Source organism: Saprolegnia parasitica (assembly GCF_000151545.1).
Source record: "Saprolegnia parasitica CBS 223.65 unplaced genomic scaffold supercont2.115, whole genome shotgun sequence".
NCBI classification, from domain to species: Eukaryota; Oomycota; class Saprolegniomycetes; order Saprolegniales; family Saprolegniaceae; genus Saprolegnia; species Saprolegnia parasitica.
This window is the reverse complement of record NW_012156509.1, coordinates 72,486-95,209: the sequence shown is the minus strand read 5'-3', so window position 1 is coordinate 95,209 and position 22,724 is coordinate 72,486. Positions and strand designations below refer to the sequence as shown.

General features: G+C 58.3%; 11 protein-coding genes across 11 annotated transcripts; 8 read left to right on the top strand and 3 right to left on the bottom strand.

Moving 5' to 3' along the window:
* Positions 1-30: 30 nt before the first annotated feature.
* On the top strand, positions 31-1,853 carry SPRG_13541 (hypothetical protein; the record flags this gene model as incomplete). The annotated part of the gene is made up of 12 exons (XM_012353137.1): positions 31-102; positions 152-236; positions 283-379; positions 425-569; positions 614-697; positions 738-892; positions 937-964; positions 1,013-1,076; positions 1,118-1,155; positions 1,209-1,293; positions 1,338-1,400; positions 1,450-1,853. 12 exons carry the CDS (start codon positions 31-33, stop codon positions 1,650-1,652), a joined length of 1,119 nt encoding a protein of 372 aa, XP_012208527.1. The 3' UTR covers positions 1,653-1,853.
* Positions 1,854-3,019: 1,166 nt separating this feature from the next.
* Positions 3,020-3,901, top strand: SPRG_13540 (hypothetical protein; the record flags this gene model as incomplete). The annotated part of the gene is made up of 1 exon (XM_012353136.1): positions 3,020-3,901. One exon carries the CDS (start codon positions 3,020-3,022, stop codon positions 3,899-3,901), a length of 882 nt encoding a protein of 293 aa, XP_012208526.1.
* A 273-nt stretch (positions 3,902-4,174) lies between these two features.
* On the bottom strand, positions 4,175-5,174 carry SPRG_13539 (hypothetical protein; the record flags this gene model as incomplete). The annotated part of the gene is made up of 5 exons (XM_012353135.1): positions 4,175-4,386; positions 4,428-4,590; positions 4,643-4,739; positions 4,782-5,000; positions 5,040-5,174. 5 exons carry the CDS (start codon positions 5,172-5,174, stop codon positions 4,182-4,184), a joined length of 819 nt encoding a protein of 272 aa, XP_012208525.1. The 3' UTR covers positions 4,175-4,181.
* Positions 5,175-6,159: 985 nt separating this feature from the next.
* SPRG_13538 (hypothetical protein) lies at positions 6,160-8,668 on the bottom strand (the record flags this gene model as incomplete). Its single annotated transcript, XM_012353134.1, has 6 exons — positions 6,160-6,484; positions 6,529-6,797; positions 6,845-7,132; positions 7,179-7,568; positions 7,613-7,981; positions 8,027-8,668. The coding sequence occupies 6 exons, from the start codon at positions 8,666-8,668 to the stop codon at positions 6,247-6,249; spliced, it is 2,196 nt and encodes a 731-aa protein (XP_012208524.1). The 3' UTR covers positions 6,160-6,246.
* Positions 8,669-9,863: 1,195 nt separating this feature from the next.
* On the top strand, positions 9,864-11,462 carry SPRG_13537 (hypothetical protein; the record flags this gene model as incomplete). The annotated part of the gene is made up of 8 exons (XM_012353133.1): positions 9,864-9,920; positions 9,963-10,056; positions 10,121-10,198; positions 10,248-10,544; positions 10,593-10,832; positions 10,878-11,092; positions 11,137-11,272; positions 11,323-11,462. 8 exons carry the CDS (start codon positions 9,864-9,866, stop codon positions 11,460-11,462), a joined length of 1,257 nt encoding a protein of 418 aa, XP_012208523.1.
* Positions 11,463-12,267: 805 nt separating this feature from the next.
* Positions 12,268-13,830, top strand: SPRG_13536 (hypothetical protein; the record flags this gene model as incomplete). Its single annotated transcript, XM_012353132.1, has 1 exon — positions 12,268-13,830. The coding sequence occupies one exon, from the start codon at positions 12,268-12,270 to the stop codon at positions 13,828-13,830; it is 1,563 nt and encodes a 520-aa protein (XP_012208522.1).
* Positions 13,831-15,907: 2,077 nt separating this feature from the next.
* On the top strand, positions 15,908-16,429 carry SPRG_13535 (hypothetical protein; the record flags this gene model as incomplete). Its single annotated transcript, XM_012353131.1, has 1 exon — positions 15,908-16,429. The coding sequence occupies one exon, from the start codon at positions 15,908-15,910 to the stop codon at positions 16,427-16,429; it is 522 nt and encodes a 173-aa protein (XP_012208521.1).
* Positions 16,430-16,736: 307 nt separating this feature from the next.
* SPRG_13534 (hypothetical protein) lies at positions 16,737-18,619 on the top strand. The gene is made up of 3 exons (XM_012353130.1): positions 16,737-17,928; positions 17,983-18,396; positions 18,449-18,619. The coding sequence occupies exons 1-3, from the start codon at positions 16,755-16,757 to the stop codon at positions 18,532-18,534; spliced, it is 1,674 nt and encodes a 557-aa protein (XP_012208520.1). The 5' UTR covers positions 16,737-16,754; the 3' UTR covers positions 18,535-18,619.
* A 143-nt stretch (positions 18,620-18,762) lies between these two features.
* SPRG_13533 (hypothetical protein) lies at positions 18,763-19,158 on the bottom strand (the record flags this gene model as incomplete). The annotated part of the gene is made up of 2 exons (XM_012353129.1): positions 18,763-18,899; positions 18,936-19,158. 2 exons carry the CDS (start codon positions 19,156-19,158, stop codon positions 18,763-18,765), a joined length of 360 nt encoding a protein of 119 aa, XP_012208519.1.
* A 345-nt stretch (positions 19,159-19,503) lies between these two features.
* Positions 19,504-20,936, top strand: SPRG_13532 (hypothetical protein). The gene is made up of 5 exons (XM_012353128.1): positions 19,504-19,735; positions 19,794-20,230; positions 20,277-20,455; positions 20,502-20,624; positions 20,675-20,936. The coding sequence occupies exons 1-4, from the start codon at positions 19,515-19,517 to the stop codon at positions 20,574-20,576; spliced, it is 912 nt and encodes a 303-aa protein (XP_012208518.1). The 5' UTR covers positions 19,504-19,514; the 3' UTR covers positions 20,577-20,624; positions 20,675-20,936.
* Positions 20,937-21,356: 420 nt separating this feature from the next.
* On the top strand, positions 21,357-22,607 carry SPRG_13531 (hypothetical protein; the record flags this gene model as incomplete). The annotated part of the gene is made up of 2 exons (XM_012353127.1): positions 21,357-22,307; positions 22,350-22,607. 2 exons carry the CDS (start codon positions 21,357-21,359, stop codon positions 22,605-22,607), a joined length of 1,209 nt encoding a protein of 402 aa, XP_012208517.1.
* Positions 22,608-22,724: the final 117 nt, after the last annotated feature.

The following is a 22,724-nucleotide window of genomic DNA, read 5'->3' as shown; positions in this document are numbered from 1 at the left end:
ACGCGGGCCGTGCTGGTTGCCATCGCATGGATGGCGTTGGCCGTCGAGGCCGGCTCGCGCTTCCTCTTTACGCTCGACACGGCTGCAACGGCGTCTTCGCCCGTGCGCACCCGCGTCATCGCCGCCATCGCAGTCTCATCGCGTCGTTTAGGAGTGCTTCTACGAGCTCCTCGACGCCCGTGCGACGCAGAACCGCCTGCTCTTCCGCTTCGAGCTGGTCGACGCCGAGACGCCTGGTGCGCGATCGTCTCACGTGACATGCGCTGACAAGGCGCGCGGTAGATGCAGTGGACGCCTTCATCCAAACACCCACCGGGCGGCTCGCCAAGGAGTGGACGTTCCACAAGGCTGGACACGTTGCGATCCAAGTGCGCGAGAGGTACGCATCGGCTTGTCGTCTGAGGCCTACAACGTGCGTGCGTAGCGGCCTCTACCGCTTCTGCTTTGTGCATCCAGGTACCATGGTCGACTCTGCCGTCCATGTCATCGACGTCACAGGCTCTGGCTCGGCCGAGAAGACGGTCTTGTACGCCTTTGACTTTCTCCTTGCAGGCACACGCACCTTCACCGTAAAGACATTGCGCAGAGCGTCCACTTGACCCTTCGTCCGCAGGTCTATCCCACCCGGGCCGACACGCTCGGCGTCGTCGCTTCGTCGTCGTCGCTCACTGCCGTGCACTCGCACACGGACCACGAGGTTTTGCTCTTCTAGCGAGCGAATGATTCGATGTCTCTAGTCGGTGGGCTACATGCGATTCTCGCTCTCCGGTGTCTCCCCCAGCATCGTCGACGCCAAGACGCGCGTCTACCTCTCGCTCTCGGTCAAGGCCACCGACGTCTCGGAGCTCCAGCTCGCGACCATCCCTCTCTCGACAGTCCAACATGGCAGCTGGTAGATATCAATGCAGTGCGAGATGGGGTTGAATCTGTGGCTAGGCAATCGCACCTCGACGGCGTGGCCAGGGTACTACTGCCCATGAGTATTATCGACCGACCACACGTGGGTTGCTAGGACCACGTCGTCGCGTGTGAAACCGGCGGCAGCGCCGTCTTTGATATCACCGACATTGCCACAGGTTTGCCCTACTTTGTATATGGCACGCTGCACGTGGAGTAGATGCCATCAAGCACGGGCAGGCGACGTTGTCCTTGGCGGTACCCTCCTCTCCTCTCCACGAGACGCGCTGGACAATTTTTGTGTCTGTTAGGTGTTTAGCCCGTCCGTAGGCGCGGCAGAGCTCCACTCCATGTCGCAGGTCGCGGCCGACCACTGGCCGCTCGTGACCTTTGAAGGTATTGCGTCGCTTTGTTGGACTCGGCGCCACATCTGTCGGTAGACGTTGGCGCGTCGCTGTGGATCGAGATGCTGCAGTTTCGCCAGCGCATCTGGGACCTCAAAGGTAGGTGGCCAAGCCAGCCCTGGATGCACCGACGCGTAATACCTTGTAGGCAAAATCGGCTCGATCGTGCAACACGAACGCACGAGCCGCAACGGTACGACGTTTCTGTGTCTGTCGCTGCTTCAATTGGGTCTCGCAGCGGCCGAGAGTGCACTCGCCCGCTTTGTGTACGTGGCGCTGCTCGGAAACGTGGTCCTCATCAGCATGGCACTCGCGCAAGTCTACTACGTGCAGAAGTGGTTAGCGTGCTAAGCATCAAACCAAGTAGCACGATAGAGTCAACAGACACATCTCCTTCTCGCCGCTAGCATCGAGCATCCCGTATCGGGACAGACTGTTTCCCAGTGTTTTCCAGCCAACTCGGCGAGTGCCCGAGTCGTCTTTCTTGCATGTGTCAAGGTGTCGGGCGACAGTCTCGGATCTCCGTTCCATCCAACCATGATCCAGCACTCGACCTTTGTGCCCACAAACGAAACGATGTGGTGAGCACCACCCGTGTGGCTTCGAGTGGCACCCCAATGGGCCGAGATGGATGTTTACAAGATCCTCACAGCTGGTGATGCATTAACAAGAAGAAGAGGCGCTAGATGCGAGACCTCCAGCTTCAATCGCTCGTCTTTGTGCTCGTTCTCTCGTTCGTTTCTACAATACCTACGCAGCATCTCGGATAGCGAATCGTCTCGTTCCGCAGTTCTGGACGTGAGATCTACATCGTCTACTGTCTTTGCGCGCCGCCCAAAGCCACACGAGGCTTGACGCGCCCGACATGACGTCACGTACCAACTACAAGTTGACAGACGCGTTAGTCCCAGGCCAACGCGAGAGCCAGCGACGGCCGGAACTTCAACGATCGTCGTTTTATGACGAGTTGATTGTCGTTGGACCTTGACACTCTGTCTGATGTGGCTACAATGATCGCCCAAGGGCCGCTGTTGTCCTCTGCAAACGGTCTGGCCATGGCTCTCTTGGAAGCTTGGATGAAATTCTCTCACAAAGCATGTATTAGTTCACTTTTGGCTTAGTATCCCGTGATCGATCGGCGAGAAACGGCGTTGGATCGGCGTGGACGGCAGTGACCTTTTTGGCGCCGGTCCGTGGGCACGACTGAAGACAGATCTCAAACATGTCTTCAGGCTGGCTGACTCTTTCAATATTGTCTCTTCAATCATATTTTTTCTGATTCAAATGAGACGCTTTGCAGAAATGTCGATCGCCGTGGCCTGTCTACGCGGTCCTGGTCTCGCCAGGTGCACATGTATCTAGGTTGAGCCGTCGGTGGGGTTTTTATCGCCCTGATCCACGGTTTGTCGCGGACCATGACGTCCCCCTCCCCGTACCCCAATTCAGTCCACATGGGCAATAGCGATAGTGTTGAATCAGGGCAATGGCCTGCAGTGTAGGTCCCCGTCGATATGGGGGGACCCATCAAAACCACCTGGCAGTCGCCTGGGCCTCGATCGCCTACCACGTGGGTCTGGCTTGGCCAATCAAGTGCTCGTTTCTGTCCTCCCCAAGATGCTCTCATGACCGGATCTCTCGACCAGCGGGCGGACGATGAAGATGATTGCACCGGAGCTCATTCGTCGTCTCGTGCTATTATTGAACGACCGGCCTGTAACATGAGTCTTACGAGCTTCAGCCACAACTACCAAGATCCGTGGACCATCTTCCTCGACGCCTTCCTCCACGACGCACTTGCGACGCAGTCGAACGCCGACCTGGCCGCGCTGGCCTTGACGTCCCGCGCGATCGCTGCGCACCTTCGCGGGTCGCCGCGCTTCCGCCTCCTCCAGCTCTTGCGCCTGCGCAACCGCATGGCGATCGTCGACGACCGCAACTTGCGCTTCCTTGTGCACACCGAGGTCAAGACGGCGTGCGGCATCACGGGCAAAGGCTTCGGCGTCTACTTCTTGACGAGCGACCCCCAGTGCATCCGAACACCTGCGCCTCTGTACCTGCAGGATCTCCACGCCGAGATCTGGCGCCTCGCCCACCTCACGCACGCGACCGAGTACGAGTCGACGTGTGCGATCGGCCGCATTCACAACTGCGCGTGCGACGGCTACTACGAGCCGCGCCTCAAGGTGCGCTTGAGCGCCATGACCAAGTGCAAGATCGTCGAGAAGCAGAGCCCGCACGCGTACGTCGTCTGCGCGCAAGACGCGCCGCCGCGATGGCTCCTCTCCAAAGACATGGCATGGGACGACATGCTCTCGTGCCACGAGTTTGGCCGCCGCGTCGCAGCCGACAGCTGGTGGGACGACCGCCATCCCGACGTGCGCCTCCTCGCGCCAATCCTGCGCGACCGTTTCATGACGTGGCGCGACGCCGGGTGCCCGGTCGTGTTTCAAACCAACGGGTGCACCTTCAACCTCGCGCCATTTCACGCCGAGTACACGACCGAGATTTTTCTCAGTCAGCACGAGAAGGGCAACGACGACGACGACAACGACACGGAGAGCGACACGTACTCGGACGACGACGACGACCCCATGCTCTGACATTGTGAGCACCTTGAATATGACCTATTTAAACCCCACGTCCTTGGTGTCGGAACGTACGATTGAGGCGCGAAAACGTGGCGCTTCCTGCATCGAAGAAGTGCTGCCATCGAATCGACACAGCCGCGGGCCATAGAAAGCGTTTATGGCTTTGGTCCCCTGCCTTGGTAGTCGTCCTTCTGCGCCTTGCCACCTTGAGGAGAGACGACGCAGCGGTCGAGACAGACCTGGACGCAGATATCCATTTGTATATTGCGCTCTAGCGCTCAGCAATAGGACTCTACGGCAAGGTAGCGACCAAGACGGCCTCGTCAAACCGCCCGGCACTGATCAAGAGCGAGGGCTCCCGCAGCGACAAGACGCAGGAGCCGCCGACAAAGGGCGTGCCGCGCTCGATGCCGGTTCGGTTGGAGCAGACAAAGTAGCAGTCTGTCGTGGCTGCGCGGGCCGCTTTAATGACGGGGACAAGCCGATTCGCCCAATACCTAGCCCATTCTTGTTGTCATACGAATCAGGTTGGCCGCACTGGATGGTTGGCATGGCCGAGTTGCTTGTCTCATGCGGGCTATGGTCGTTCCACGCACTCGAGAAGAGAACGATCGAGCTCTTGGCCTCGACGATGCTCGTCGCAAACTCGTACGCTTCCCACGGCGCCTTGAAATCATCCGGATTGATGTCCATGCAGATACCTAGTAGCATCCATTGACGTTTCTGCAAAGATCCGATTGTAGCGAGTCGCACCAAACGAGAGCTGCCGCTGGAGCCACGGGCAGTACCACGAGCCAAACCTGCTGGGACTGGGCGACGCCCACGTCTTGTCGGTCTCGTACAGGAACGTCTGCATGCGCGTTATAGACTGTTGTATCGCATCGTCTTCTACCTTGCGCGCATTGTAGACCAGATCGCCGTCCGGGCTCAGCACCATCATCGCGTTGTACAAGGCGTCGCCGTCGCCGCGCTCGACGTAGCCGCACGCCACGAGGCAGCGCAGGCGGCGCGCCTGCGCCTGGCACCACGCAAACGTAGGTCCGTTGTCCGGGCGCTCGGCGAACGGCGCAATCTCGGCGCGGTCCTTGAAGCAGTAGCCCGTAAATGGCATCTAGCTCGCATGAGCTGACGACGGCCACCGACAGCGCACCTCGCAGAGCTGGAGAATGTCGATGCTGTCAGCGGCCGAGAGCTTGGCGAGCATCGCCGAGACGTGGGCCATGTTGCGGGGCACGTCGCCCAGCACGGGCTCGAACTGGACGATCGCCACCTTCACGGGCGGCATGCTGCAAAAAGGACCTTCCATGGCAGTACACCGGGGCACTTAATCATTGTGCCCCGGGGTATACAATACTCCCTGCAGTGTTTTGTTTTTAATGCTCTTTTGAAACGCCGAATTGGAGCAGAGATCTGCACTGGGTTTTTGTGTCCGTCCGTGTCCGTAGGTTTTATTATGAGTTTTTTTGTACGTCCATGTACGTACGCTTTATATGCAAAGAAATATTGTACGTCCATGTACGTACGGTTTTTTCCTCGTATTTTTTGTCCGTACGTGTATGTCCGAATTATGTCCAGTCCGTGACTGTACGTTCTGTCCGCAGACGTCCGTGACGTCCACACTGTGATTCTATTCTATACCACGACAATGGAAAACGGAACGGTGTAATGTAGCTTAGCACGCCACAGGGTTGAGTTTAGCCCAGAAGTCATTGGAGCGATCACGCCCGAGGAGAATGTTTTTGCCTTTATGCATATTATCCAAGCTTCGCTCATGAAAGAACGGATGAACAAAAGGTCGTCAACCAAACTTGGGCTGAGGCGGTTGCGCTGCTTCGTCACCGTGTTGCCACCGTCGGTTCGATGTGACCCCGGGAGAGGCATTGGAGTCCTTCGACAGTCGTTGGACTCGCCAAGATGCCTCTCCCATGCTACTCCAGGTCGTCCTCGACGCTCGATTCGCATCGGACATTTGCGGACGAAACGTACGGACAAAGTTCCTGTCCACTTGTTTTGCTGTGTACGTATGTGTCCAGTCCGATATTTATCCCAACTTTTTGTGTACGTCCATGTCCGTCCGGTTTCCAGAGGAGCCTCGCAATGTCCGTCCGTGTACGTAAAAAAACGGACGTACACCGACGGACAGCTCCGGACAGACGGACTGGACAACTTTGCAGATCTCTGAATTGGAGTGACCACCTTGGTGTCTCCGACTGCTGTAGCGCGCACGAAGCGCAGCGCTGCTTCAAGACTTACTTGGTGTTGATGATACTTGCAATCGTTAAACGCGTTCAAATTGCTTTCAAGCACGTCGCATCGACACGGCGAGCTCAACTCTTGAACTCGAAGTATGAAGCTCGTCACCACTTTTGCTCGGCGGGTAGCAAGTGCGTGTCCATGAAGCTTTGAACCGCCTCGGCGGCCATGTGAGAGGCCTTGCATTTGAGCATCGCGACGCGCACAACGCACTCGATGAACTCCATAAACGACATGCCCCGGGGTCGGCCGACGCCAGCGGTCGTGGGGCCTTTCGTCTGTTTTGCAAACGACTTTTCCGTGCACTTGAGAAACACGGTTTCCAGCACCGCCGTCGTGAACCTAGCTGCAGTCGTCGTTGATGGACGTTGGAACGCCATTGGTACCGGGTCGTGAGAACGCCGCAGAGACGCATGCACTCGCAGAGCTGGGCAAAGTTGAGCCGGTGGTGGATCAGCGGATACGTGCGTGTAATTGACGTCGACTCGAGAAGGACCGGCAGCTTCATCGGCTGAAAGTGGTCAAAGGTCTTCTGGAGCGTGAGCACGTGCATCGAGACGACGCGGTCGAGGCACTCGACTTGCAGCTGCCAGTCGGGCCAGCCCAAGTAGAGATCGTGCAAGTGAAGTCGCTTGCAATACGCCGTCTTTTTGATCTATACACGTCACAATGGTATCAAGTTGATACTTAAACGTGGCGTACATTGGCGTAGGGCACGAGGCGCTGGAGGTGGTCGCGGTCTTCGGTCGTCTTTGTCAAGTCGTCTTCGAGCGTTCGAATCTTGGCGACGTGAGTGGCGTGGATGTCCTTTTGCTGTGCGAGAAGGGCTTCCAGACCTGCTAGCAGCTGCTGGGTCCGCGCATGGGCCGTGGTTTCTGCGCTCAGCGACCGACTAGCACTGGCCTCGGTCGACGTCGCCAGCTCGAGGTCTTTTGTGAGCGTCTCGATCTTGGCTTGCGCTTGCTGCAGCGCCACACAAAACGTGTTGCGCTATTTTACCTTCAATTGGACGATCAACTAGACACAATTGAAGTACCTCGTTCGTGAGGAGGGTCGCACTCTCGACCCGCGTTTGCCGCTCGCCTTGGAGCTGCTCCTCGAGCGTCTCGACGCGCTGATTTGCTTTGCGAAGCGCCGTCTCGAGGGCTTCGATGCGCATCTTGTACGGCGTCGCCTCGCATGCCACTTGCAGCTGGTCGGACGTGCGCTGCAAGTGGTCGTGGAGTACAGACACCTGCGCTTTTGCCTTCTCCGCTTCGCTCATGTAGTGCAAGACCTGCCGCTCCGCCACCTCGCATCGGGCTTGGGAGCCTTTCAAGCTTCTTGAAAACTTGAAAATCTGCCGCGCGACCGCCGCCGTCGGAGGCGCGGGTCCACTCGGGTCTAGTAGCTCCACGTTGTTTGTGACAGCGTCCACCAAGTGCACCTATCAAATCGATAAGCCAGTAGACGAACTCACACTTGCTGTACTTGCTCGCCGTTTTGCCAGCTCACACCGAGGATCGATGTCAGGTAGACCTCGCCGTCCTTGGCATGCACCATGTACTCGAGAATGAGCTGGTGCACAACCGGCGTGCCCGTGGCGGCGTTGTGGCGGTTGATATGACGCGCCAAGAGCGTCGTCTCCTTCTGGATTGCCTCGCCGAGCAACATACTGCTTTCTACCTCGTTGCATGCGGCAGGAAAGAGGAGACGACGAGGCGACGCACCGTGTTGGACGACTTGGATCGGGTCCGTGTTGATGTTGCCATCCGTCACGGGCAAGTCGCTATGCACTTGTTCTCGGTAGAACGGAGGTAGCTCGGCGACAACGACGTGGCAGTCGCCCGCGCCCTCAACCTACCAAAGCCTAAGTGCCAACGAGAGTGTATTGAATTCATCTACCACAGTGTAGACGCTGAGGTAGCGCACGCGCTTGGCCGGTGGCACAAACTGCGTCAAGCAAAACGGAAGCGTCGCAAAGTCCGTGTCGCCCGGCGCGCTCGCTTCGAGTCCTTTCACGAGCGCGATGAGCGCTGCGCCCGAGAGGAGCCGCGTGCGCCCGTCGACAAACTTGGCCACGGCGACGGGCCAATGGTCGCGGCACGCCGTCCGCGCGCCTCGGTGGCTCAGCGGCGAGAACCCTTTGTTCATGTGTCCGCAGAAGGCTTGGAGCACACTCTTCCAGTTGCAGTTGGACTTGTGCTTCCGAACGACGTGGCCGTCCTTGGACGTCATATACCACGCGTACAGATCGCAGTGCGGCCCCACGAGCACCGTGCTCGGCAGATGCGTGCGGAAGCGAGACGCCTGCAATACGCGCGTCGGCTGGTGCAGGCCCATGTTGGAGTCGTCGGCCATGAGACTCAGCAGCGTATGGACGTTGCTCTGGACGTTGATCAGCTCCGGCGTGCGCTCGAGCTCGTCCGAGTCGGGCGCAAACCGAAACGTCGCGAGCGTCATGTGCCCGCTCGCCGCCTTGGGCAAGGGCCGCGTCGGCACGTGCGGCCGCGCCGACTGCGGCCGCTGCGCTACATGGTACGCCATGGACGAGCTACTTGGCGCGCGAAACGGGATCTGAAACGGCGGCAGAACCCACCGTTCAAGTTAGTTCTTCGCCGCGTCTTCAGTAGTGATGAAGCATACTGCGCAATCGCAGCTTCTCGTCGCAACGTGTCAAAGCCTCTTGATCAGCATCGCTACATTGTAGCTCCGATACTCAGTACACCATGCCTACTAGAGTTATAACAAAAGCATCGGGCAACGTGCTGTTAGATTGGAGGCCGTAGTGTAACGGTGCGCATGGGCCTTCCACCGACGTGGCGAGCGGACCTTGCAGCGCAGATCAAGGCGCTTCAGAAAGCGCCCGTCCAAGTATAAGACGCCATTGCGAGGCTACATTTCTACGTCGCTGTAGGGGCTGCTGCAGTTCTTGTCGGATGGCATCCAAGAGGTGATCATGGCGCGACCCCACGACCCGTTCAACTACATGGCCGAGTACCTTCGTTCAGCGGTATGTCGCTCTCTACAAGTGGCACGGCAGGCGAAAGGCGAGCAGGCGATGCTAATCGACGAACCCGACGAAGTGACGCTGTCGCGGGAGTTGCACAAGAAGCAAATCAGCCTCGGACGCATGCGCAACGATCTCTCGGTACGACGATCATCAATCAAGTTGCACCTTGGACAACTTGTATCAGCGACTCCGAGCACGGCGACTGCAAGCGCTTCGCACGTGCTTGGACCTCGAGGCGACCTTGCTCGTGACCGACTCAATCTTGACGGACGCAGACAGAGCCTTCTTCGCCCCAGAGCCGCGCTGGCTGCAGGACCATTGGTGCCCGCACATGGACGTCCTCGACACTATTGCGCCTCCACCTACCATCGGCGCATTTCCAGCAATCGAGTCGGGCAATACCCGCGCCATTTTCGAGGTCGTCGACTCTGAAAGTACATTGTTGCGAACGCAGTTGTAGAGCTTTGTACCCGAGTGTCTGCAAGCTATTGTCGAGCTGCGGGTACATAGATCTATTCGTCGAAGCCGCCTCTAATACGGCTATGGTAGAAAGCTCAGTCGGACGATCCGATCCAATGGCTCATTGCTTATTTCGACGCCAAAGTACGCGGAAGAGGAGGTTCTCGATCCCATCCAGCGTGCTGCTAGTCACCGCAGGCACAACAGCGAGCGCAGTTCGTCGAGCAACTAAGAGTCGTACTCGGACAGTACCGAGTCTACTACGAGCGCATGAAGGTCCTGCCGCCCCAAGCCGAAATCGACGCCAACCGCGCGAGTCGCCAGCGGGTAGCCCTGAAGTCTCTCCCGATCTCAAACCACGTGCCGCAGGACGATCTCCAGGCGCAGCTCTCGGAGCGGACGCGCCTCGTGACGCACATTTCCGTCTCCAAGATGGGTCCCCGGACGCAACCCCGAATGCCCGGTTGCCAACGATGAAACCTGCAGCAGTGAAAAGTTAGTTGCTCAAGGTACTTTTTATGGCGTAGGGAAGCCCGTCGTTTTGAACCACGAAAAGCTGTGGGTCCCCCCCGAGAACATCGAGCCCATCGACGACTACTCCCCTTGTATGCGTCAAATTAGCTTGCACACATAATTGTCATGCACGCACGCTAGTTCAACTGCAAGCGCTCCATCGCGCCGAGCGGCTCGTCATGGAAGCCGACGAAGTGCGGTACAAGGCGATTCTGCGCTTCGACCTGGAGTACTACTCGGCGCGGCGCATCGCCTCGATGTTCCGCTGCCACCGCGCGTACGCCAAATACCAGATCCTCACTGCGCGCCGGCACGCCGCGGCCGCGACGATTCAGTGCGTCTACGAAGCGTACTTGTACAGAAAGGCCGTGCAACTGCCCTCGTGGTGCGTCCTCGGGCAGCAAGTCATGGTGGCGATGGTCCTTGCCCGGCGCGCGGGTTCAAGTCTGCTCGGTGTCCTGTACTTTGACATTATTGTGTGCGTAGCCATTTGGTTTGAGTTTTACCGGGGACGGGACTTTTCCGCCGGCAACTTCGCGACGGACGCCACCAAGTCGCTCGACGAGCTCAAAACTCTGTGCCGTCACGACGACAAGTGCGCGGCGTTCGCCTCGGACGGGTCCCTGAAGCGGTTCGTGCCGCGCCAACTCTCGCAGCTGCAGCCCTTTACCAATCTGCGGACGACTTTGGCTCCCACCGACGGGCTTTACATCAAGCGGCTACCTCGTATGCATCCAAGTATGGCAACAAGTGTTATATGTTGTTATGCAGGAAGCGACGCGGACGTGATTGCGAGTGCCATCATCACGAGTGTGCCGCACAACAAGTTTGGGACCGTCGAGGTCGTCTATGACGGCACCGGCGTCATCGAAATGGTGCCCGTGCAGAAGCTCTCGCCCCGCTTTGTGCACGAGTATGACTTTGCCTCGGACACGTGGCACTACGTGGATCAAGTGTCCAAAGCGCAACAGGCGACTGCCCCCGAGGTATCAACTTGATACATACACCATGCGACATGCGGCGACGGTAGCCGTTCGCCGAAGCGACCGAGCGCCAAGCCATTATCGACGAGCGCAAACGACTGCATGCGCGGGCCAAAGACGAAGCGTACAAGCGCAAGGTCGAAGCGAGCGCCGTCAAGCTCCAATGCGCGTTTCGAAGCAAACGTAGTTGAGATTCGCAGCCGAAACTCAATCTCAAACGAGAGTCATTGTAGGCGCACGGGCCAAGTTTCGCCATCTCTTGGAGGTTCGCCTCAAGGAGCTCGAGCACCAAGCGGTCGTCGATGCGGCCGCCGCCAAAGTGGCCGAGAAGACAAAAAAGCGTTGGCGCCGCTGGTTTCGGTGGTGGAACTAGGAGCTTCGGGTGCATTTCTATCCAGATCAATGCAGTCGTCTCCCAAGGGCAACCTTGGGACAACCTGCCATTGCGTCATCTGGCTCTACAGCTGGTCCGCTCAAGGGCTAGCGTTCCTATAATAGTCCTCTAATTCCCTCGTCGCTTTGGAAATGTGTCCGTGCTACGCGCGGAGCTCGAGCGCCACCTCCAGTTTGTTGGCTGTTTAGCACCAGCCGCCACCACACTTCATTGACTTGACGCTAGTTTAGTAACTGGGAAGGATCTGCAGATGTGGAGAAAGGATCCACATGAATTCAGCAGGAACGATAGCTTCGCTGCATGGCTTCGCTCGGTTCGATAAACCTCCTCCCTCGGAGACAGAGATGGGCTGCTGCGAGTACTGTAACCGAGCCTTCCGCGATCGGTTTGGCGTCTTCGCCAATGCCACCTGCGATGGCCGCGCGTGTGGTGATAAGCAGAGGCATACTTTACCCCAGATATCGGCTCGTTGCTTGGGACACGCCAGCGCTGGCCTTGGGTGCGTGCGTTGCTCGATCGTGATTTTGGAGCCTATCATTCGGTGGGCATGTCCTCGTTAACGACGCGTTTGAGCGCCGTCCTGCATTGGTTGTAGCTGCTGATAAAGTTGATTTGCGCGTTAAGTTTGGTAGTATTTGGGGCGGCTCGTGGTTGGTCGGTCGGGCGGCGAGATGGAGCGATCGAACATCACTTGGCCGAGGCGCCGACTGCCGCACGACCACGTGGTGCACACGCCACTGGTGCATCGCAGACGCCTCACTTTCCATTTTGCCGACCGTCCAACATGGCGCAGAACGTCGTCGCGCTTCTTGTCTTCGCGCTCGCGGTCGCTGTGCTGGGCCAGAGCAGCACGGGCATCGCCACGACGTACGGTGGGCCCGAAGGGTCGCCGCCGGGCGACGGCAACTGCAACCTCATGGACTGGCTGCCCATGTCCACGAACGGCTACCACGTCGCGATCAACACGGTGCAGTGGGCGCTCGGCAAGCACTGCGGCCGCTGCGTCCAAATCCAGTGCGTCGACGCTGGCTGCACCAAAAATACGGTGGCCGTCGCGCAGATCACGGACCACTGCCCCGGCTGCGAGAACGGCGACCTCGACATGGCCCTGCCCGTGTTCCAGGCGACCACGGGCCATACGACGGGTCGCTGGAAGGTCCAGTGGAGCTTCGTCGATTGCCCCGTCCAAGGCGGCGTCAAGATCTGCGCCAAGGTCGGCAGTTCTCAGTGGTGGCTTGCGGTCCAGCCGACCAACACGGTCAACGGCGTCGCCAGCATGTCGGTCAATGGCCCGACCTGCCCGCTCTTTGGCGGCACGGCATACTACTTCCAGGCGCAGCAGACCGCGCCGCTCGGGTCGACGCAGATCAGCATGACGTCGTTCTCGGGTGACATGATCACAGCCAACGTCGCGCTCCAGCCCGGCCAGTGCACGCAGCTCTCCCAGCAGTTCAAGACGGGCGGCGCCTCGCCTGCCAACCCGCAACCTCAGCCGCAACCCCAGCCGCAGCCAGCGCCGCAGCCGGCGCCGGCGTCCGTGCCAGTAGCCCCCTTGTCCATCGCGTCGCGCTTGCAGCTGCCGCTGACGCTGACGACGTCGTCGAGCAAAGGCATCTTGGAGTACTACTCTGGTATCTACATGGGCGACAACACGTACTCGGCCAACTTTGTCTGGACGTACAACGCCGGGACGCAGCAGCTGCAGAGCCGCAGCGCGCCCAACCAGTGCCTCGACGCGTACCGGGGTGGCGACGGCAACATGTACTTGCACACGTGGACCTGCGACGAGAGCAACAGCAACCAAAAGTGGATCGTCTCTGGCTCCAGCGTCAAGCACGCGACGCACAACAACCTGTGCATGGACGCGAACCCGTCAGCGGCCAACAACGCCGTCCAGGTCTGGCCCTGCGTCCTTGGCAACAGCAACCAGATGATCGCGGTCGCCTCCGTCATGCTGCACGTTGGCATCTCGATGCGCAGCCAGAACGTGGTCTTTGCCGCCAACCAAGACTCGAGCGTGAGCTTTCGGCCGCCGAGCCCGTCGTTCAACGCGCTCGCGAGCGACCAAGGCGCGCTCTGGACCTTTGACCACGTGCAGAACACCATCAAGTCGGAGCTCACGGGGCTCTGTCTCGACGCGTATCGCGGCTCGAACGGCGCGCCCGTCCACACCTACTCGTGCAGTCTCTCCAACGGCAACCAGCAGTGGCAGTACGACCCGTCGAGCAAGGCCATCAAGCACATGATCCACAAAGGCTTCTGCCTCGACATGGACCTCGGGTCCAAGAAGGCCCAGCTGTGGCAGTGTAGTGGCGGCGCGTCCCAGCAATTTGGCTATGAAAAGTAAACGATCGCTTGCGTAGCATTTTTAAACTATCTATTTTGAGCTCTCGTTGGAACCAATTTTTTGTCTGTTTGAACCGAGGTTAGGTATGTAGGTTCGAACCGAGGTTATGTATGCTTGAACCGAGGTTATAACATGGAACACCGTGCTGACGGTTGTCGATGGACAAGGTGTGCACAGCATGACTGTTTCCGGTTACCCGTCGTCGACGATATGACGACTTGATGCGGACAAAAGAGGGTCATGCGTGACAAAAAAGGGTCTTAGAGTCTTGGGCTGGTGAGTTGCAGCGCTGAAAGTGTCATGCGTGTCAAGCCCACGCTGCACTGAAATGTCCGAGGCGAAACCTTGTCTATAACGCGTACGAGTCACACTGTAGTGGTGGTTTCGAGGCGACCGCACGAGCCATCGCTGGATAACAAAGGCGTCTGAGCCGCCCAGATTGGCCTTTCAGAATCAAAAAAAGATGAAGCACTTGTGTTACGCGGTTGCATGTTGTCTCGCGATCGCGACAGATAGTGGGCTTTGCGTAATGGTTTTTGAAAGACACACAACGAGCTGCGCAACGCGCCAACACGTGGACGCATTCGTTCCGGAAAACTGGGCGACTGCGCCCTTCGGATGAAAAGAGTATCAGTTGTAAAAATGAGCTCCACATCGATAGTACTAGCTAGATCTGGTGGCTGGACCATGCAGCCGTCCAAAACTGTGGAGAAGAGCTACGACGATGCCTCAGATCGATGACCACGTGTATGTTGCCTTCGTTGAGATGGACACAAGACCCGATCGCCGGCCAACAAGACCAGCAATGCTACAGGAAGCACACACCGGAGCGATGTCATCGAATGAATGACAATAGTGGTACAACTTCCGTTTCAATATACAGTACGGTGTCGTCGATACCTCAGCACGATAAACGCTTTCCCATTCCGTTTTGCTAGCCGGAACGTCCGGCTAGAAAACTGGATGACCCCTGGGTGCGTTCTCGCGAAGTTGCTGGAAGCGGGTGGAGAGAAGTCACTAGGCTGGGGCGTGGTGGCAGTGTCAGGCCGTCGTTGTTTCCAGCGGCGGCGGCATCTCGATCGCGGCACAGTGCCATCGACGCATACCAGTAGCAGCGTCACCTTGCCAGTGAGACTCCTTAGCCATGAATGCGACTCCAACGTCAGCAATCTGTCTCGTCCGTCACTGGATTTGAATTCACCGATGGAACGTATCAACCCACACGTTCACAAAAGCTTGTAGAACACCATCGCGGTGCACGGACATTGCTTTTCAGTGGGGTTATCAACTAAATCTACACTGAAGAGAACCTGTGGTGTCGACGTGGGCCAACCCTCGTCAACACTACGCACGCCGGACCTTCATCGGAAGCAACGCAAGCTTGAAATTTGCTCTTCTTGTGACCAACACGCGCCGCCGCTCGAGTTGGGCCAAGGATTACGTACCGCGGTTGAAAGACATGCGCTGTCAAGGTATCGCATCGGCATGTGCTGAATCTCTACTACTCGCTCGTTTGCGTTACATATATTACATTGGAACCCCACGTGGATGAGCGTTTTACCACGGACTGCTGGTCAAAAGTTTTCACAAGCAGTCCGCACCTCCATGGCTTGCACCTCCGAGTCAACTCCCGTTTCGACTGGTTTTTGTTTCCAACTTTTGAAAGATTGTCCTGGATTCAGACAAGCAGAAATCGTAAGTTTGTCTTGGATTTAGACAAGCAGAGAACGTAGTCTCATGCACAACGCATAGCATCACGGTCGGACAGAGACTGCGCGGAGGACTTCGATGAACCTGCGATTGTCGGACTGGTCTCGCTGATCCATCAAGCGTCGTAGGCGATCTCCCACGCGATGGTCAATGATATCCAAGTCCACATTGGTGTCGCACAACCTAGGACCCCCGTGTCGTGAGAGAGACAGCGGCGACGGACTCCAAATTTTTGGAAAATTGGTTACGTTTCCACGGTGGAATGGCGGGGTGCAGGGAGTCGGGCTCATTGGTCAGATTTGAATTTGCCCGCGTTGGCACCTACCACAGAACTACCAAGAACTAGTACACCACACGTACTCTCACCATGACCTCGACGACAACACCCATCGTCTGCCTCTTCCAGGGCTGCGACGCGCTCGTGGACGGCGAGAGTCAAAAGTGCGCCTTTCACCGCAACCGTAAAAAGTGCTCAGTCGACTTTTGCTCCAACCAAGTGTACGCGCGGGGCTTTTGCATCCGGCACGGCGGCAAGCTCCTCTGCTGCTACCCACAGTGCAGCCGCAACGCGCGCAAGGACGGCGTCTGCACCCAGCACAGCCAGCTCAAACCGCTTTGCTCCGTCGCTGGCTGTAGCAAACTCGCACGGCGGAATCAAAAGTGCGTCGGCCACGGCGGTGGCCACCCCTGTATCGTCCCCGGCTGTCACACCAACGCTCGGTTCCGCGGCCACTGCTGGCGCCATCGACACTGCTTACCCAAGAGCGCGGCCAAGGTAGCTCACGCCCCCATGGACATGGACCGCTTCACGGGGTTCGTGGATGACCTGCTGCAAGACATTGACATTGAAGCGATTGAGCCTGGTAGTTATACCCCCTGGACGTGCTAGTTCAGAAACTATAAACATAGATTAGTAAGCCACGTAGTTCCGATGATGATGGTTTAGTCTCTCTATTGTACGTATGACGACTGCAGTCCGAGTAGTCATCGACGATCGGTCTGGATGTCTGACAAGGCTGCAACTATGCAGGTCACATGAAGCGCTCGGAAATGCTTTTAAGAGACGCATTAAATATCGCGAGAGCACCCGTTTTTGTCATGTGTTTCTCGATTTGTCACCGCAATCCAATACACTCGGTATTTGTATGCTCGGCGTATTTATATCGGCTGCGATGGCTTCGTCATCTTCCCTTTCTATTCCGCGGAGCAGCAGCATGCAGGTCTCGTACCCGATCCTGGGCCTCGGCCAAGCCAAGCAGCTCGTGGCCATCTGCGGCGGCGGTGGCTCGGCGCGCACAGGCGTCAAGAACACGGTCGACGTCTACGCTGCGCCGACCGCAACGACCGGCTACACGCTCCTCGGCAGCGCCGACACGGGCACCGAGCTTGCGTCCGGCCTCGCCATCTCGCCAGACTCGAGCCTCCTCGCCGTGAGCATCAACGCGTCGTGCTGGCTATACGCGGTCGCGTACGAAGAGACCAAGGCGGCCTTTGCGCTCACACTCCTCGTCAAGTTCCGCACCGACTTTGCCGGCGCCGAGAGCGGCCAGTCCAGCGTCTGCTTCGTCGGCAACCACACTCTGCTCACGGGCGGCGAAGACAGCGTCATTCGTAGCTGGTCCATCGCGACCAACGTCACAACCAAAGGCTGGGCGACAGCACCTGCGCTGGACGGCGCGCCCGACATGACGCCTGTCCTCGGCGACTCTGCGATCGGTGACACGTCGTACGTGCAGCTTGTCGGCGAGTTTAAAGCCCACACGAAGCGCATCAAGCAGATCCACGTCGACGCGTTTAGCCGACAGCTCGTCGTCTCGAGCGACGAAGCCGCGTCCTGTCACCTCTGGTGGCTCCACGAAGGCGCGGCCATCACATGCTCGCTCTCCCAGGCCGACGCCCTCGCCGCGTGCTTTGCAGCCTACCCCAAGTCGGTCCCGCTGCCGCCAAAGGGCGCCAAACAAGCGCCGACGGTCTTCAAGCACCAATTCCGCTGCGTCCGCTTCGCGCCCAGCGGGCAATTCCTCATGACCGTGCTGAGCCCGCCCCGCGGCGACGCCTTCCTCATCAAATGGGTACCCGTGACCACGTCGCAGGTTGACGCGGCGTCGTGGCAGTGGCAGATCGCCGCGATCGCGGTCGCCGGGAACGAGCCCGTGGGCAGCTGCTGCATCAGCGTCGATGGCCAGCTCGTCGCAACAGCCACCGCGTCAGGCGACGTCCAAACGTTCGCGACCGCCACTTTGGAGAAGGTGCGCCGCGAGCAACTCCCTGAAGAGCATACGTTTGCTGTCACGGGCATGGCCTTTGTGCCCCAAGACGACGGCTACCGGCTCTGCACCGCGGGCGCCGACAAGCGACTCTTGGTGCACGCCGTCTCGTCCGAGCCAGGTAGACCTTTCCCTCACGTTCCAACTCGAGATGGCTAAGGGTGCGTGTGACTAGTGGCCAAGGGTTTCTCGCTGCGGTCTTTCCTCGGTCGTCTCCTGCGCTTCGTAATTGCGCTCGGCTTTGGCGCGCTTGTTGGCGCGCTCGTCGGCAGCATCGCGCTTGTCTACTCGCACGCCACGTACCCCGACGACGTGCTGGTGGCCCACCCGTTCACAGGCGTCCTCGACATGCTCGCGTACGAATTCCAGACGTCGGACGCTTCGGCGACGCTTATCGCCCTCGGTGTCGCGCTCCTTTCAGCGCTGGGCGGCGTCTGGTTCTGCCTCCGCACGTCGCTCGTGCACGGCTTGTTCCTCCACGGCCTCGGGCTCTGCGGCCTCTCGCTCACGTCTCTCTACGTGGCCATCGTCCCCGAGATGGCGGTGCGCTGGTCCATGGCGCCGCTCGCGGTCTCGTCCGAGCTTCTGGGTACTTCCTTCTGCGTGTGATCTGAACTAATGGCTAATGATAATGCTGGTAGAGTACAAGCTCGCGATTGTGAGTGGCATGGCATGCGTCGCGCTCCTCATTTTGCACGCGCTTCTCGTCTTGGTCGTGCGTCCGTAAAGCAACTAGACTAGAAGCGTCCCTAGAGCTGCCAATTTTGACACCACTTGAATATTGTCCATCACGTCCCTCTGTGTGTACCTCTAGGCAAGCGGGATCGTCGAGGGCCTCATGGTCTAAAGCACCATGGATCGAGCACTCTGCCGTCGCCCTGCCTGTCGTGCGGTCACATGCGAGTGTTCAAAGATGAAATAGATAAAGCACACGTACTACGCTGCACATAGCAAGCTACGCAGTCTTGGTCGGAGCCTTGCGAGCGAGGTAGCCATTCTGAGCGACCGCGGCCACGGGCTTGCACGACGACAGCTCGTACGGGAGCACCGGGGCGCTCACGGAGCGGACGAGACGGCGACTCATCGCCGCCTCTGCGGCCACGATCTCGAGGCGCGCGGTAGTGACACCAGCCTTGTCCGCTGCAAGCTTCTCCTCCAAGGCGACGACCTTCTTCTTCGTCGCCAGGCCCTTCTCAGCCAGGAAGAGCATCATGGGCTTCCACACATGGACGAGGAAGAGGAGGAAGATGAGGTGGAAGAGGCTGAGGAAGAGGAGGAAGAGGCCGAGGAAGAGGAGGCAGGGGAGGAGGAAGAGGTCGGTCGTAGCCGTGTGGAGATCGTCCAGCATCATCTTGCTTTGATGGCGTTTTCCAGAAATGAGCTTCCCGTCGGTTACACTGTTTTTCAATTCACATGTCAATACTTTTGTCATATGATGTATCTTTTTATTATGCAGTTTCAAATCGCAATACAAAAATACGATACAAAGCATTATTTATTTTATAATGACATCTCGCGTTCGCATGCGAGCTGCGTGTTTTTAGTCACGAGCCTGCATATCTCACCGTGGTGTTTCCAGTTCTGATTTTCACATTAAAATAGCAGAATTTGGTATGTGTGTAAATCGTGGTATAAGTGCGGAATGTGTGAAATGCTGTGATTGGGTCGCTCGCTATGACTGCGAGGTGGCATTGTCGAGTTTGCACCATGACCGCTGCTGGCTTGCAACGCGCTGCCGGCGGCCTCGCGCTTCTGGCGACGGGAGCCGCCATCGGCGTATTGTCTGAGCGCACCCAAAAGCAGCTTTCGCAGCCGGCATCGACGTCGGACGAGGTCGTGACCATCCTCGGCGCGATCGGCAATACCCCGCTGCTCGAGATCCCGTCGCTTTCCAAGCTCACGGGCTGCCGCATTCTCGCCAAGGCCGAGTACGACGACGACCTGTCGTATCGATTTGGACTCGTGTCTGACAGCAGCTGCTTGTAGGTTCCTGAACCCAAGCGGCAGTGTCAAGGACCGCGCGGCAAAGTACTTGATCGAGTCGGCGGAAAAGTCGGGCGACCTTCCGCCGGGTGGCACCGTCGTGGAAGCCACGGGTGGTAACACGGGACTCGGCCTCGCGCTTGTCGCGGCGGCCAAGGGCTACAAGGCCGTCTTTACGATGCCCGCGGTCACGTCGACGGAGAAGATCGCGCTCATGCAAGCCTTTGGCGCGACGACGCACGTCCAGCCGGGCGTCCCGCTTTCAGATCCCAACCACTTTTACCACCTCGCCAAGCGCATCATCGCGGACAACCCGACGACGCATTTTGGACCTGACCAGTTTGAAAACATGGCCAACTTCCAGGCGCACTACGAGACGACGGGTCCCGAGGTCTGGCGGCAGACGGCAGGTCGACTCGACGGTTTTGTGGCCGCGTCTGGTACGCCAGAGGATAGCATAGCTGCTTGCATTCAGCACCGTCGTAGGCACGGGCGGTACCATTGGCGGCATCTCCAAGTTTCTAAAGGAGAAGAATCCGGCCATTGAAGTGTGGGTCGTCGACCCCGAGGGCGGCGCGACCGCGGGCTACATCAACTCGAAGCGCACTAACAGCACGGTCCAGCCCAACGGCTGGGAGATGCTTCCCAAGACAAGCGGCGACACGGCATGAAAAACCTCGCTGCTCCGCATCAACTACAACTGATGACTAGATTGCGGAGGGCATTGGCCTGCCGCGCGCAACCCCAACTTCAAGCAAGGTGTCATGGACCACGGTATCATCGTGACCAACCTCGAGATTGTGCGCATGGCCTACCACCTCCTTCGCCACGACGGTGCTTTGTTGCATGTCTTGCGACCCGCGTTTCCATGGATGATGCACTAGGTATCTTTGTGGGCCCGAGCGCCGCACTCAACGTGGTCGGTGCCGTCAAGCTAGCGCGGAAGCTTGGCCCTGGCCACACCGTAGCGACGGTGCTCTGCGACGGCGGAGACCGCTACCGAAGCAAGCTCTACAACGCCGAGTGGCTCAAAACCCAAGGCCTTGCCGACGCCGCTTCGGAACCCATTGGGTTATGAGCACAGCCTAAGAATCGAGTTGGTCGCACAGATTTGAATGCAAAGTTGAAATGCATGTCCGTTGCTACCGTACGTAGAATCATTTGATGTAAAACGCGTCTCGCACACTAGGCAGTCACGATGGCCGCGTAGTAGTGTACTCAAGTACTCAAGGCTGCATTTATAGAGTCAAGATCGTTTGGGCCAGGTAGGAAAAGGGTATCTGGCTACAGTTGGCCACCTTACAGTCGCCATCTCACACGCTGTGTGTACCAAGTTCTCAGATCATGATTGGTCCCAAACAGATTCCAATTATCTCTAAAGACTCGATTGCTACCTGTCTATACACGTGTTTTACGAGTTTGAGACGGATACGAGAAAACGAATACTCAGATCCACCGACACTCCGCTACCGACATTCCTAAACCTACATTCCGATCAGAATGCAGGTGACCATCGAGAGTTTGCCTTTCGAGTCATTCTTCAATTGTCAACCTCCTTGAACGATAATGTATCCTGCGCTCTCACCAACGGAGAAGACACCGGTGATGGCGGTGCCAGTGGCCGCACCGACGCCGGCTGCTGTGCCCATGTATGGCGGGTACCAAGCTGCGCCGCCCCAGTACTACGCCGTGCCGCCGCCGCCGTGCGACGACCACGAAGACAATGTCTTTTGGTATGCACTCACAAGTCCACTGCGCCTCTTGACGTTCCAGCTCGTCTTCTTCCACCTCTTCAACCTCGTCTTGGCACTGCTGGCCTTCGCGCTCGTCGTTTCGGTCGGGTCGCTCGGCGTCGGACTCATTCCGCTCTGCTGCCTCGGCTTGCTCGTGCTGCAGTTCCTCTTGCACCTCGTCCGCGTCTTCGCCGAGTGCGACGTGTACTTGTACAACTGCATTGCGCCGACGAAGGACCAGATCACGGTCAACTTTCAAGTGCCACGCCGCGGCCTCTACCACCGCAGCGGGTACCGCCTCTCGCCGTCTCTCTCGACGCTCTCGGCCGAGTCGATCCTCGCCGTCTTCTACTTTGTCGCAATCAAGCTGCCGCTCGCGCTCATGTTTAGCTTGACGCCGCTGGTGTTGCTATTGACGTCGGTCGCGTGCATGGCCTTCCCGCTCTACTGGGACGACGCCTACGCGTCCAGCCAGCCCATGACGATTACGTACACGCACCACCACCGCGTCTACACGCTGCATGCGAGCGTCGCTGGCATCCCCGTTGACGAGGCCCACAAGGCGCAGATCGCGCTCTTTGGCGTCGGCTTCCTCTACTTTAGCGTGCTCTGCCTCCACGGCTTTGGCGCGATCCTCCGGGGCACGACCAAGTTTTTCACGAGCGAATTCTTCTCCACGACCGGCGTCGTCGCCCAAACGCAGCAACCAACGTACTTTTACGCGCCGAGCGCGCCCATGTATGCCCCGGTGTACGACGACCGCCAGCAGGCTCTTCCGACGTCGGTGCAAGCGCCGTTGATGCTCGAGGTACCGAGTCGCCGCCAGGGCACCTTTGCGCGCTACTGCACCAAGCTCGGCAACATGCTCTTGCTGGTGCTCCTGAGCCTCGTGAGCATGTCCTTCTCGATCGGTCTCTTCGTCGTCATCATCGTCGGCGTCAGCTGCGGCATTGGGTTCCTCCCGCTCGCCTGCGTCGGCCTCGTTGTCCTCAACTGCCTTATGGCGTGCGTCAAGCCGCTCGCGACCTTGGATGAGGCACTCTTCCGCCAGCGCCAGCAGCTCTACGAAGCGATCGTCAGCTAGTTTAGTCCCTGCTAATCCAAGTACATATTTCAATATAAAACATCAATTCCTTGTGCAAAATACAGGAGGGTTGGCGCAGTGTATCAATGTATCAAATCTAGACTCCTATGTGCGAAC